The 14,028-nt window shown below is 42.1% G+C and overlaps 1 protein-coding gene across 3 annotated transcripts in view; it reads right to left on the bottom strand.

The window, feature by feature from the left end:
• adgra2 (adhesion G protein-coupled receptor A2) overlaps window positions 1-14,028 on the bottom strand; it is a 62,743-nt gene that overhangs the window by 2,311 nt on the left and 46,404 nt on the right. For all 3 annotated transcript variants that reach the window (XM_044027143.1, XM_044027144.1, XM_044027145.1), the window contains 15 exons: window positions 11,837-11,908; window positions 11,684-11,755; window positions 10,593-10,756; window positions 10,003-10,216; window positions 8,707-8,871; window positions 8,433-8,631; window positions 7,333-7,482; window positions 6,788-6,949; window positions 5,787-5,987; window positions 5,514-5,703; window positions 4,989-5,197; window positions 3,879-4,006; window positions 3,659-3,782; window positions 3,431-3,579; window positions 2,037-2,126 (listed from right to left, as the gene is read on the bottom strand). In XM_044027143.1, coding sequence (XP_043883078.1) covers window positions 2,037-2,126; window positions 3,431-3,579; window positions 3,659-3,782; window positions 3,879-4,006; window positions 4,989-5,197; window positions 5,514-5,703; window positions 5,787-5,987; window positions 6,788-6,949; window positions 7,333-7,482; window positions 8,433-8,631; window positions 8,707-8,871; window positions 10,003-10,216; window positions 10,593-10,756; window positions 11,684-11,755; window positions 11,837-11,908 — 2,289 coding nt within the window. The remainder of the gene's footprint in view (window positions 1-2,036; window positions 2,127-3,430; window positions 3,580-3,658; window positions 3,783-3,878; window positions 4,007-4,988; window positions 5,198-5,513; window positions 5,704-5,786; window positions 5,988-6,787; window positions 6,950-7,332; window positions 7,483-8,432; window positions 8,632-8,706; window positions 8,872-10,002; window positions 10,217-10,592; window positions 10,757-11,683; window positions 11,756-11,836; window positions 11,909-14,028) is intronic.

The raw sequence follows: 14,028 nt of genomic DNA, 5'->3' as shown, positions 1-14,028 counted from the left end.
TGTGTCACTATAGCCTGGATGAACCCAGTCGAGTCTGCCAAAGATTTGATTTTGCTCTGTACAAACATCTGGCATGGGCGGCATTTGGACTTGGCTGGTTTGCGATTGGTTCCCAGAGACGGGCTAATGCAATGACGACAGAGAAGCGACGTCTAGTGGCTTTTATAATATAAACATCCAACATGGTGGCCACCGAAGAGCAGCTGTCTTTTGATTTGGCTCTTGCTTCCATTTTAAGTGACTTGTTTCATGGAGCTCCCATGGGCAAAAGTCTTTAGACGCCATTAATAGATAGAACCTTATCCTGGCATTAGCCAGGCCAGTGTCACTTCAGTGTGTGGTTCCAGATCAGATAAACCTGATATGTGGCCATGCGATTTGTGTGAGAATAGTTTATATCATAAATCAAGCAGGTTTCAACCTGGGGCAACGCCAAACAACAATGGAGGAGGGAAAAAGTCATCATCTAGAGCTAAATCTGACCACAAATGAGCTGTTTCTGAATTTCCCCCATGATTGATCAATAAAGGTCTATGAAGGTTCTCAGTCATCCAGGTCATAGTCCCCTTCAGAAGTTAAGCCTGCCCCACACTAGAGGATTATAAAATCGGACTTGATTTTAAAAAACGTGGGAGACTACAGACACACCAAACTTTGTAACTGATATTCAATGTTTTAATCCTGAGAAAGCACAGACTAGACGATCCAGTCAAGACACAGGACCATATACTTGGCGTTTAATCAAACGATTTCAGGGAGGAGATTCCAGGGATTTGGGATCTCTCAGAAATGCACATGATTGGCGTCCAATGGCGTTAAAATCACATCTGTTAATCCCTCACACTACAGGATAATTTGACCCGATAATCTGTTCAAATGAGCCTAAAATCGGAAGACTCCCAAGATTGTCGGAAGAGCCAGATTGGGACTGAAATATCCTCTAATGTGGGGCAGGTTTTACCTGTAGGCTCAAGTCCAATGGCCTTCTGAAGATCTTATCTGACCTACACTGTCTCCTGCTTTAATACCAAATGTTCTCATAAATCTGTGCTGTTTCAGAGCGCAGGCGCACAAGTCTGATCTGTGATGAATCTGATTTGAACACTGCAGATTATAATCTGAACATAGCCTTTAACTACTTTCCAAAAAACACAGAACTCATGTTGTCTCTGTTCTGTCTTAGCAAAAGTGATTAAAATCGACAAAAACAGCTATTACATTATACGTTTCCCCGAGCATCATCTCTGAGTATCCGTGTGTGTTCTGGCTTCACGAGGCTATGTTACATTTTACAAACAGGTGAGTCCGTGCTGTTTGAGGGTTTTTGGTCCAAAAATAGCATCATCTACAGCAATGATAGTATAATGTACCAACACAAAAACCCCAGTCATTTCACTCATAGAAGTACAACGAGAAAGACTGCAACGTGCAAAGAAACAAAAATGTAATAAAAGAAATATTAAGTGAGATTATCTGGGTGTTGTGCGCAGTTGTGTGTGAACAATGTGTGTTAAGAGGTGCAGTTTGTGCTGTGGAGACTTTCCCATCTGATTAAAATGATGGAATGGAGCACTACTGGTGTCCCTGTTGTCCTCTGGTGCTCTTGGAATGGATAAATAGGGAAAGTCCAGGAATTTGCTTGGTGGAACCAAAAATTGTTAATTTAAAAAGCCTTTATTTTCTAGGACGAAAACATTAAAATTCACCAACGTGGATCAGCCTGCTGGCCTTCTGGATCAGGGTCTCAGTAGAAAAATGAAGGCTTTTTAACATTTTGGACTCCACAGAGTTTGCGCCTTGGTCAATTCTTGACTTAGTTTTTCCCCTTTTTCGCTGTTTATGATTTAAAGTGATATTTAAATGAAACTGGCAGAATTCTGAGCAGTCTGGAGTCACACATGGGCTTCGAGTTTTCCAAATTGCGTGCCTAGTTTTAATTTTTGTGTGTTTAAAACTGCGATAAACATGTCCAACAGAGTTAATACAGCGGTACAACACAGGGAAAACGGAGAGAAAGAGAAGACAGAAGTACATACTAAGGGCTGTTGTCGCCGTAGTTGTTGACATTGACAGCTGCAGTGATCCCACAAATGATGAGAGGAACTCCACCAGCTATCAAATAGAACCTTTAATGACAAGAGAGAGAGAAAAGAAAAGTAATGAATCAAACACACGCTCGCAGCTGCTGCTCGAGAAATAGAGAGCCGTTCTTGTTTGTGCCGCAGGATGCTATTTGACCTTTGGCTGCGACAGTGTTTTTAAAGTGTGCACGCCTGACATTTTACTCTCAGTGTTTTATGTCTTTCTGGTCGTCTCTAATCTTGAGCAGGGCGGCTGTGTGATCGCTCGCTCTCGTTCTCGCTCTTCGTGGGCAGAGTTACACGAGGCAGTGATTTATTTCACCCTGATCCCATGTGGCTGAGTGGGCAACAAAGGCGGTGAGGTCCACTGAGGTCAGAGGCACAGAGCCTGGTCACAGCGCTCAGGCTCAGGCTGAGGCTGAGGCTGAGGGCAGGGATGGATGGGAATATTTGGAAAGGCAGTGGCACCCCCTGAATCACCCTGCTTAGATTTACGGTGACCCCCTCTCTCTACTTCTCTGTGTTATGCTGCATTCATACATTCCTCTCCTCCTCTGAGATTCTGTGCCTTACAGCAAAATTCTCACATGTCCCTCCAAGGTTTCCTTAAAAACAGAGGGACTTTGGTTGTCGGGCACAATGGTCGCCTTTGATGCCGCACACGTTGGGTGGCCACGTTTTTTAAATCAAATTGATTCATATTTATTTACTTCTGCAAAAGCCAAAACAATATTAAAAATTCACGGAAGCGAAATGACTTAAGCTAAAGTTTATTTACGTACACCTTCCACTCTTACCTCACCAAATCAGAATTGTTAGTTTTGTTCATTCGTTCATTAGAATTTGATGCCTGTGCATCAAAAGCATCGAGAGAACGGACCCACTACTAAATCTATTGTATACAATTGTTTTTATACTAAACTGGGCCTGGTGCCATGTATAAACATACCAGTTATCTTGCATGCAACACTAAGCTATTAAAACAATGTTATACTATATATCATGTTTATATTTTAAACTAGGGCTGAAACTATTACTCGAATAATCCATTCTAAATCGATTACTAAATGAATCGTCGACTATTTTGATAATTGATGAATCGGTTTTGAGGCTTTTTTCATGATTAAAACAAGATTTCTGATCGTTTCAGCTTCTTAAATGTGAATAATTTCTTCGTCTCTTGATAAAATCAGCCCTATTGTATTGAGAATTCTGTATGATTGAATTCTATCCGTCCCCTAACCTGTAAATCTTGAGGATTTAATCCCAATGAGTTTAATTCTTGGCAAAATAAAGTGTTAAATAACAAGTGGGTGAAGGTGCGCGTGCCGTGCTTCGCCCCCCCTGACCTGAGCATCGGTCGCTGGGTCGGCGGAACAGGAGACTCTCCCTCCAGCTGCCGTGGTAACCGCCACACGGCCTCTTTGTAGATGACTCTGGCGCTAACTCCGATCCACAGCAGCGTCGACAGCGACGAGTAGTGCAAGGCGATGCCCACCTGAGACACGTCAGACGTCAGTCACATGATTACAACTCACGCGGCACTGCTCAAAATCAACACAAACGCCCACACTTACTGCTTGGCAAACCACCGGGTAGCTGGTCAAGCTAATGCCCCCCGCGTAGATCGCTGTTGTCATGGCGATATGGAAGCAGGTGTTCAGTAACGTGTGCCAGCTTTTCCTGGATATGTGGATGGAGCTGTGTGTGTGAGAGTGAGGACAGAGAGTTCAAAGGATGACGAGGAGAAGAACAGGCAGCAGTTAAGAGTTCGGTGAGTCGACACCGCGACTGTACCTGTGGTGGAGAATGTGTGTGATGATGATGGTGAAGAGGCAGAGGAGAAGCACTGCAGTGCAGGCGTACACCACCGGGTGGAGCACACTCGCTGAGATGGGCAGGGAGGTCGGGAAGTCAGGCACCTCCTAGGAAATAAGGAAACACACACACACACACACACACACACAAATGACATGAAGGTTAAAGGAACGTTTCCATCGTGTTCACACTGTACACTTTTTAAAATACTTTTCAAAACAGGATGATGGTCAGAAAAATGTGAATTTTTGCAGCGAATTCCAGAGAAAAATCTAGGCAACTTTTATTTTTAAAAGCACTTAAATAAATTAATTCTCGTTACCAAACACACACCAGGAGGTAACTTAAGAAGGATTCTACTTGGACAAGACAATACAAGATAAGATAAGATACAGTAAGTTAAGATAAGACAAGATGAGATGGTGTCACGGCAGCAAACACAGTAAAGTTAATAAATAACAAAGACGCATTTTCACATCTGTGACTGTACATGAAGATATCGAGCATGTCAGTGATGGATTCATGAGGCCATGATACATATTTAAATGCATACATGTTTGTGGAGGTTTTTTATTTGTGACAAATTGCATTTTCACTGCTGCATGTATGTGCAGCACATGGAGGCAGCGCGTGGCCAAGTGGAAATGGAAGTTGGCTCGCGTCCTCCTGAGCTCGGTGGCTGCCCACCGCTCCTCAGTTCTAGGAAGGTTCCGAGTAGAGGACGGGTAAAAATGTTTTTTCCTACGTGGATTATTAATGAAAAAAAGACTTTCTGATATAAGATGTGTTAGGGTTAAAAAAAAGTGAGGAGTTAAGATTGAGTGGGAGCATGAGTTTTCTTTCAACTGGAAGGTGATGGGTTCAATTCCTGGCTCTGCTAGTCTATAATATGCGTCCTTGAGCAAAGACACTTAACGCCACGTTGAAGCGTATGAATGAATGGGTGAATAGTGTTGTGTAAAGCAGCTCATTAAGACAAGAAACGTTCTATCGAGTAACAAAGACAGTTAGAGGAAGAAATATAAATAAACACGAATTTTGTACTGAAGAACCCACGCTTGTCATCAGCTGAAGAGGAAACTGTCGTACCTGCAGCACGGCGTAGTTGCTGAGCAGCGAGCAGCGCATGGTGGAGGTGCTGCTGTCACTGTGCACCAGCTGACAGCCGTCCTGGCTCCACACCCCCGGCTTCTCCGGGCCCCTCGGGCTCCACTGAGCCGCTACGGCGTCAGTGCCGGGGGACAAGTGGCGCAGTGACACCCAGATGGGCTCCGAGCGGTTCCACATGCTGCAGCCATCTGTCTCACACACACACACACACACACGTGCGATCAATATTTAAACTGCACTGCTGATTCATCTGCGCTCAGCTAAAGTGAGTTTGACTGACTGTGAGTTTCACTTAAGAACAGAACAGAAATTTTTTTAAAAAATGATTCAGTTTTTAATGATTTCTTTGTTATATGGAGCAAAGAAAGAAAGAAAAATATTCACATTTAAGAAGCTCAAACAATCAGAAATCTTGATCGATTACTAATCAAGTGATTGTTTCAGCTCCAAACACAATGTAGCGATATATCCCATTTCAAAATAAAAGTATTGACGTTTCTTTACCTAATCCCACGAATACGACAGGAGAGTTGACCGTGCGTCTGCGCGCATGTTCCCCCGCGTTACTCGAGTTTCCAGACAGCGGGAAAAAGCTGCCCGTCCGGAAAGCGACAAACTGCAGTTTACAGTCTTCCGAAGCATCAGGAGGAAACAGAGTCGACGGCAGAGTCACCGACGCCAGCGCCACGGAATTCTGGAGGGAAAAATAAACATACACATACAAAACTTTATCATCTGCTCATGCAGAGTTAACAGTGATTTCATTCTGTGATTTACCTTCAGGAGGAAGTTGTTGAGCGAGGTGTTGTGGGAGCCGGTGCTGCAGCGGAAGCGGAGCTGCTGCTCATGGCCAGAGTTTGACGTCTCCGCGGCAGGACTTCCCGCCGAGACTTCGCGTCGCTGATACGCCGTGCACGTGATGCCGGTGAAGTGAGCCGGGCGGATGAGGTGAGCCTCCATCACGATGTTACGAGAAACCTGAGCGCGACAAAAACCAAACATAAACATCCAGATGCTGTCTTTTTTTACACCACACACTGAAGCAAACGACTCAAGAAGACAATTATTACTTTCTAATATGTGTTAAATATGTATAATTACACAAAATACATCTGACAGACGTGTGGAACTTTTGTTTCCAGTTGTATTTTTTCCCTTTCTGGTGTGAAATCCTTTATGTTTAGTGCTGTGACTTCCTTAAACATTTATACAGTATATTTTATTATGTTTTCTTGTCATTTCCTGGAAAATTATATTTATTATTTCATTTGTGTAAGGTAGGGCTGCCGAAAGCGGGGGCTCGGGGGCCAAAGTTGGCCCGCCAAAGGGTTTAATTTGGCCCAATGAAATTCTAATGAAATGTTCTTTTAAGATAAGATAAGATAACTAATTCAAAATTCAGTTTCTGATCATTTAAAACTAAACTATCTGCACTTTTAAATCTGACATGTGAATTAATGAAGGAGAAAACCGTAGAAAAATAAAGCTTTGTGACAAACAGTGTTTTGTTGTTTTTTAAACAGTTCAAGCTAAAAAAAAAAATAAGGAGGTTAAGTGAGGAACCTGCGATCCCAGTACTTGTCTGTATCTTCATATAAAACGTTTTAATAGGTGTTTATTTGTGGCCCTGGTTTAAAGGCTCCACATGTGTGTAACTGCTGTTTTTTTACTTGTTTTATGTTACTTTTTGTCATAAAATTAAACAGAGTTTATAATCCGGTCCTGTCTTCTTTCACTCAACGGACATTTGTGTGACATTCGATGACGTTCGTCTGTACCATGGAGAAATCCTGAGCGTGGCTGTGCAGCTGAGGCCAGGCCAGAGTCTCCAGAGAGGAGACGATGGAGCTGCAGGCTCTCTTCTCTCGCTGCGCCAGAGCCAGGATCTGGTCGTCCACCTGCATCAGGTTACTGCCCATTTCCACCAACACCTCCGACAACTGGAACACACAGAGACGGAGAAACATCATCACAAGCTTGACATACCTCATTTAAAAGGGATGTAACAGTCGTGTGTTGCTAAATAGTCTCTCCTGAACTTATGGATGTATTGGTCCACATATCATACATGAAGAAACAAGCTTGAATAGAGAGCAGTGGTGTTTTTATTATTATTAGTCTGCACTCAAAAATGTGAAATAAATCTGATTTAGTCATGCAGGCTCATAAGGTATTAACATTATTGTAGTCCATGTGAAAGTGAAATCCTGGCGTCTGACTGTGGGTCAACCCCTGGAAGAACTCTCTCTATGAATGACAGCGTCACGTCACGTCACGTGTTATAACTGTGATTCAGATAAAGAGACACAGCGCTGCTTCTCACCTCTCGCAGATGTCGGACATATTCCATGAACTTCTCCATGATCTGCGCCACGTACAGCACGTCCACCGAGTCCGTGAAGCCCGCGGCCTCCAGCGTGTACGTCCGCACCTGATGAGCCACCGTGACGGCGTTGGACGCGTTGATGGGTCTCTGCGGGCAACGTGCAAATTATGCCAAAGTTCATAAAGAAAAGAGGAAGAAAATCTGTGCGCAATAAAATAAACACTTTCTGAAGCATCATTCATTTTAACTTTGTGGTCCCTGAAGCAATTTCAGACTCATGATCCCTGTTTATCCTGGTTTTCCTCACTGCTTCACATACTTTTTATATTGTTAACAGTCTGTCTTCATGAACCGTAAAACAGCAGATGCACTTTTTCCCTCGTCTCTTTTTATTGTTGCTATTTTTATTTGTATAGTTTCCAGTTTTCATACGTGGAAGTATATATACATATATATGTTTATATATATGTATATATATATATTTATATTGAACTCGTTTTAAATGTTTTGTTCTTACTTTATCTGAGTAAACATGAGGAGTTAATGATCTAAATGGCTAGTTTCAGCTCTTCTTCAGTAGAACATGGATTACGCTAACTCTAACTTATATTTTGGTATCGAACTAGGAATATCACTGTTTTGTGATGCTGATATTAGTCCGATAAAGATGTTCAAAACAATGTGCTGTAGCTATTTCAAAAGACATAATTCTCCATCTCTGGAACAAATATTCTTCTCCCATAAAGCAGAAAAAAAAAGACTCAGCTAAAAAAGCGGTTGCTGACGTTTTACTCACATTTTTACAGTCAGTGCAAAGTAAAGACTCTTTAAAGATTTTAAATCACCCCCAAATAAAAAAAAAAAAACACCCCATGTTTACAGTATGTTCAATCCATGTTAAAGTAATTATAAGAATCACTACGTTTGAAATTATCCTAAAAGAAACTGATTTTATTGTGGATTTTCAGTAAAGAAATTCCTCAAATTTCTATGGTTCTTATGTATCATGTCATGTGTGAGGATATTTACACATTCATATTTGTTTGCTTAAACAACTAAATAAATAAGATGTGATGTCATCAAAGTGATAAACTGACCAGGATGAAGGTGTGCAGGACGCGGGTGATGCCGTTGGTGTAGTGACAGTTCGAGTAGTCTCCCTCCTCCCACTTTCCAGCGCGGTCGCAGTACCGCGAGGCCTTTTTCTGCTCCACACCGCCCTCCACAGACAGGGAGGGGTAGCGCAGCTGCAGGCAGTACTGATGCGACGTGATTCCCGCCAGAGTTCGTGGCCACCTGGACATTTAAAGTCAAATAAATACAGTATAACAACAGTGAATCTTTACGTGTGTGTGTGATTACGGCGCTCACCTGAACTCGCCGCGGTTGTTGATCACTTTTTCCTCGGGACAGAAGGAGGCGCTGTTCTCCAGCACCACGATTTCCACAGTGAGGGACGCGTTGCCCCGTCCAGTGGAAACCACACACTCCCACTCTCCGCTGGACTCCACGTGCACGTTAAACAGAATGAGTTCACTGCAGAAGACGAACGACACGGACAGCTCGTCAAACACGGGTCTGCGTTCACTAATCAAACTCTTTATTTTCTTCTTCATCACATAAGCACAGGGAGAAATTCATTCTGGGGAAACATAAACGGAACAGATGGAAGTGGAAACAAACGGAAAGGTTCCGTCTGCCAAAACATGCCTGCACAGAGGAAAAGGAAAACTCCAGACCTTGACAATAAGTGCAAAATAATATTAACCTGAATCCTGAACAAATCTATTTCACGGCTGCTTGCACTCACTTTCTGGACTCAAATTAAAAAAACATACCGTGTCAATTTACATTAATGTTAGAATTACAAGTCAAAAGGTTGTGTTCTTTGAATGTGAAGAGCGTGACATTGATTTTTATTGTTTATGTATTTGAATTTCTGTGGCAAATATTAAATAAATGTGCCCCAAATTCATCAACTCTGTCTAATCTACATGTCCTGCTGCCTGTCTTTGCCAGGGATTGTTGCTCTCAATGAGTGTTATAAGGTTTAATAAGGGTAAAATAAAACAGACTTCTATTACAGTAGTTTATATATATATATATATATATATATATATATATATATATATATATATATATATATATATATATATATATATATATATATATATATATATATATATACATCTATACATACATATATATATATATATTCATGGGTACTTCTGTTGCGTTTTATTAACATAATTTATAATTTAATAATATAATTTACAGAGTTTACCTTGTTCCAATTCAAAAAGTCACAGATCCAAACGTATCTTGGACCATTGTTAGAAACACCAGTCGACAACAAGGCTCTACGTGGTGTTTTACTCCCACTAACAGCATCTCCACAAGTCTGTGGTTACACATGACTAAAAAGTATCACGTGTACGACCGATTTACTGCAAAACAAATACAACAGAAGTGATATTGACACTAAAATAGCAGCGTTTTCCAAGTTCCCCATTTGGAAATCCAAGTTCAGGCGGCGTTCTCAGGGAATTCTGAATTCTGACTCAAATGGAACGAACCATTATGCAGCGCTGAGGACACACAACGTGCTTCCATGTAAAGTCTGTGCGGTAATGATGTGACGTCCCTGAAACCCAGTTTCTCACTCACCTGGTGATGAAGGTGCAGTCGTGCAGCACACTGTTCTCCAGGTTTACGCCCATGTCAGGGTCGGAGGTCACGAGCTGACCGTTGTGGCGCCAGTGCAGAGTGGTGATCTTGTCCACCAGCGAGGCGGTGCAGTGGAAGGGCAGCCGGTCGCCTTTGAAGACCACCTGACGCTGCGACGGCAGCAGCGACAGCGTGTGCAGCTCCAGTGGACCGTCTGAGCCGCACAGACACACACATGTTACCGTCACACTTCACTCTTACTGTTACAGTCATGTGCAAACATGTTGATTAGGGAGGTTCAGAATTATCAGCGTGATATTCTAAACAAGCTGATTTTTCCAGCTGTAAAATTCCCTTTTCATGAATGTTTCTTTGTGTTTTCAGTCATCTCACTTTACCAGCTCTCTTGACATAAAACAAACCACTTCCTGTGTGCAGCTTGAGAGCCAGAATTTTACCCACTACATTTTTAAATGACCCACGTGGTTACCTGCGTGTGCTGCTGAATGAATGTGCTTTTGTGAATTGTCATTCATGAGCAACAGCAACTGTGTGGTTCATATGTTTCATGATTCCAGAGAGGCTCTCACCGCAGCTCAGCTGGCTTTCCCTGAGTCCACGTAGAGGTTTCCCCCTCAGGCTCCTGGGATAAGCACACAACGTTTCATCCCCCAACTTGGCCGAGCTGGTGCGGAAGAAGCCAGGGACCCAACGCAAGCCACAGTCACAGGACAGGTGTTCTGAGTTGAAGTTGCTGCAGAGGTGAAATCCGACACAGTGTTATTGTTTTTGCTCATTTCTGCAAGTCACACAAATGTACAGAGCTTCATTTCAACTGCTTGAGGATGATCTGACAGACAGTTTGAGGAGTTTAGGAAGTACCTATTTATCTGTAAACACTTCCAGCTGTACATTGCTTATTTTTTGTTAATATCCAATCATTAACCTTTAGATTGCACCTACAAAAAAAGCAACCTGACACACCTAGAGCACCCAACATTTGTATTTTTTTATTGTTTTAAACCAACATCAGCCATACATATCAAATATTAATGATTTTCTTTTTTTTTTAAACATTGTTTGTCAAAAACGAGTGATTTGAATGGGTTTTAACGGGCATATTTTTGTCCATAAGGGTGTTAGTGTGAGTATTTTAGTTAACTGTTAACTGTAAAAATTAAATAATACATGGAAAAAAGGTAAGATATTCTAGAAATGAATAGCCAAAAGCACAACAATGTGTCTTAGTGTGTTTGAGTGTTAACAACAGGTGTTCTGATTGGTTAGACATGAGCCAGTTGCTATTGACACATAGATTCTGTCTCTGAAGAGACGGCTAACATTAACGAAAACAGTTTTGAGAAATATTATTAACGTGGGAATAAATTACACTTTGCAGAGGTCGCCATCTTGTTCCAGAAAGGAATCAGCCATCCTTTCTGGTCTGCAAAGGCCACCGTAGTTAGAGATAAGTTGGAAGAATCCTCTGTTTGATTCTCACCATTAACTGTCACTAATTCTCTCACACGCTGACATTATCCTTAACGGGGCCTGGACTGGATTGTGAAACATCAAAAAAATAAACGCAATCTGAAATGCATGTTGTCCTTATCTGGATTATTTATTGTTTGAGTCACGCTGTGAGAAAAACATCTTTTCAGACGGCGTCTCCAACACTCACACGAGCTTTAGGGACGGCAGCTCCTGAAAAACCCCCGGGTCCATGGTGGATATGATGTTGCCAGAGAGGTTACTGAGAGGACAGAAATGAGACAACAGCTAAGATAAGTAAACTATTATCTTTATGAATGAATTTTTATAAAGTGTCTCTTACAGTTTGGTGAGGTTGGTCAGTCCCTGGAACATGTCCGCGGTCAGACAGCCGATGCGGTTGTTGGACAGGTCACTGCGAGTGTGAGAGGACAGAGGAATGTGTTCGTTATTTTCACATTAAGAGGAAACTGGGGAAACTGTCTGAGCCACACGGTGATATATGCAGCAGCAAACCAGAGTTGCTCTTGTTTATATGACATGGCCTCGTATTAATTTGCACTTTCATATTCACTCACTGACTCATCTTCTACCACGTTCTCCTCCACATGAGAGTTATCTTCTTGCTGCAAAGCTTTCAACTCCAACGTTAAACCAAAATAACTTAAGCTCAACACTATTTAGATGTCATTAATATGTTTAAATGTTTATTTTCTGTGTCTACACACTAATGCAGGGCCCCCTGGAGCCCTGAAGCAGCCGCTTAGTTCGCTTATACCGGTACGAACAACTGTGTCAGCCTCGTTCCACGCCTCACATATAGTGACATGTGCAACAATGAGGGAATTTCTTTGATCCAGAACCCTGATAACATTCAACTACCCTTACATTTTTATGCATTTGATGCATTTAATTCAACCAATCTTTATCTAAAAGCCTGTATGTACAGTATACACACAAACACAAACCTCAATCAGGTCTGATAGTTTTGCTTGACAGAGCCTGTTTTCAGAGGAAAGACACATCGCAGAGATGCACCAGTATCAGATGCACCAGTATCAGTACCAGGTCTGATACTGCTCTCATGTACTGTATTTGTATTCGTAAAACTACTCCGCGACAGCTGCACCTGATACAACTTTACGCATCTTCAAGTGAGCCGTCGTAAATGACCTGAAACCTCGACTGTCAGGACATCATCATCATCATCGTCGTCATTTGATCAAATTAACCAACGTGACACACAGCAAAGGATTTCCATGTGTTTCTATGCTTTTGTTCACCTAAAAATGTGGCGTTCCATTAAGTGTGAGGCTAACCTTCTACTCTATATCAACTTTAAGTAATGGTACTTGTACCAGTCTTGTATAAAGTACCTTAAAGGGTACTTGAGTAAAAGTACAAGTATCTTAGCAGAAAATGACTTCGAAGTTGTTGAAATCACTTTTAAGAAAAAAAAAAAATTACTTAAATAAAAGTCTTAAAGAATATGATATATTATAATTAATATTTACTGCACTTAAGTATCAAAAGTCATTTTCAAGTTTTAGAGGTTTCAGAGGTCCAGTTTTACAAAATAAGTAGCTTTATTACATGATATAGAAAAGCACTATTTAAATACAGACCATTATCAACTCTTCTTCTTCTTCTGATTTTATTTGGTAGTAACGAGTAACAAAGATATTTAGAGGAAAAAAACTGATTTGTACTCAGTCAGCGAAAAGTGGCATCGGTGCCACCCTCACACATTGTTCCTACGGTTGTTTCTCTCCACAAAGACCAAACACAGGCAGAAAAACAACAACAACAACAACAACAAAAAATCACCAAAAGTCACGTAGTGCAGCTTTAAATCTGACACACAGATGTCATGCATTACACATGGAGCTCCTCCTGTCACTCAAGTCTTCCCGCTGATCCTCGTGGGGGGGCCGTGCAATATCATCTCTGGTGCCCCCACCACTGTGGAGACCTCAGGCCCACGCGGTGGCTCCTCACAGAGCAGCCGCTCACCACTCGCTCACTCCTTGGTGTCTTTGGACACCGAGGCCTGGTCGTGGGGTTGGGGGGGGGGCTGATTGTCTGTGCTGCACCGCGTGACTTAGCCTCCCTCCTCCTCCCCCTGTACTTGTGTTTTCCCTGCAAAGTCTGGGGTTTCTCCAAACAAACAGGGGGAGATAAACACAGGCTCTGGACAGCTCGCTGCTGGGTAGTGTCAGAGGGGCAGCGGAGCAGATCCCACTCTGGCTGTGGCCATACATCACACTCAGAGGTGGACGGCAGGACGGGGGCCCTGCTTTTTCCCCCAGCGGAGATAAACTTTTACTGAGGTCTCATGGAGCTGTGATAAGGGAAAGTGGCCCAGAGCTGTGATGGAACCTGATTGAATTTACTTTCATTTAAAGCTGAAAAACTTTGGTGACCCAAGTGACGCCATAAATCATGATGAAAGCAAATCGGCATTTCTGTAACCGCGAATGTATTCATTCAGTTGATGAATGAATAAAAACTTGATTTTATGCATGTGTTGTTAAA

The sequence above is a fragment of the Solea senegalensis genome, linkage group LG5 (genome assembly GCF_019176455.1).
Source record: "Solea senegalensis isolate Sse05_10M linkage group LG5, IFAPA_SoseM_1, whole genome shotgun sequence".
Classification (NCBI taxonomy): Eukaryota; Metazoa; Chordata; class Actinopteri; order Pleuronectiformes; family Soleidae; genus Solea; species Solea senegalensis.
This window is presented reverse-complemented; position numbering and strand designations above follow the sequence as displayed.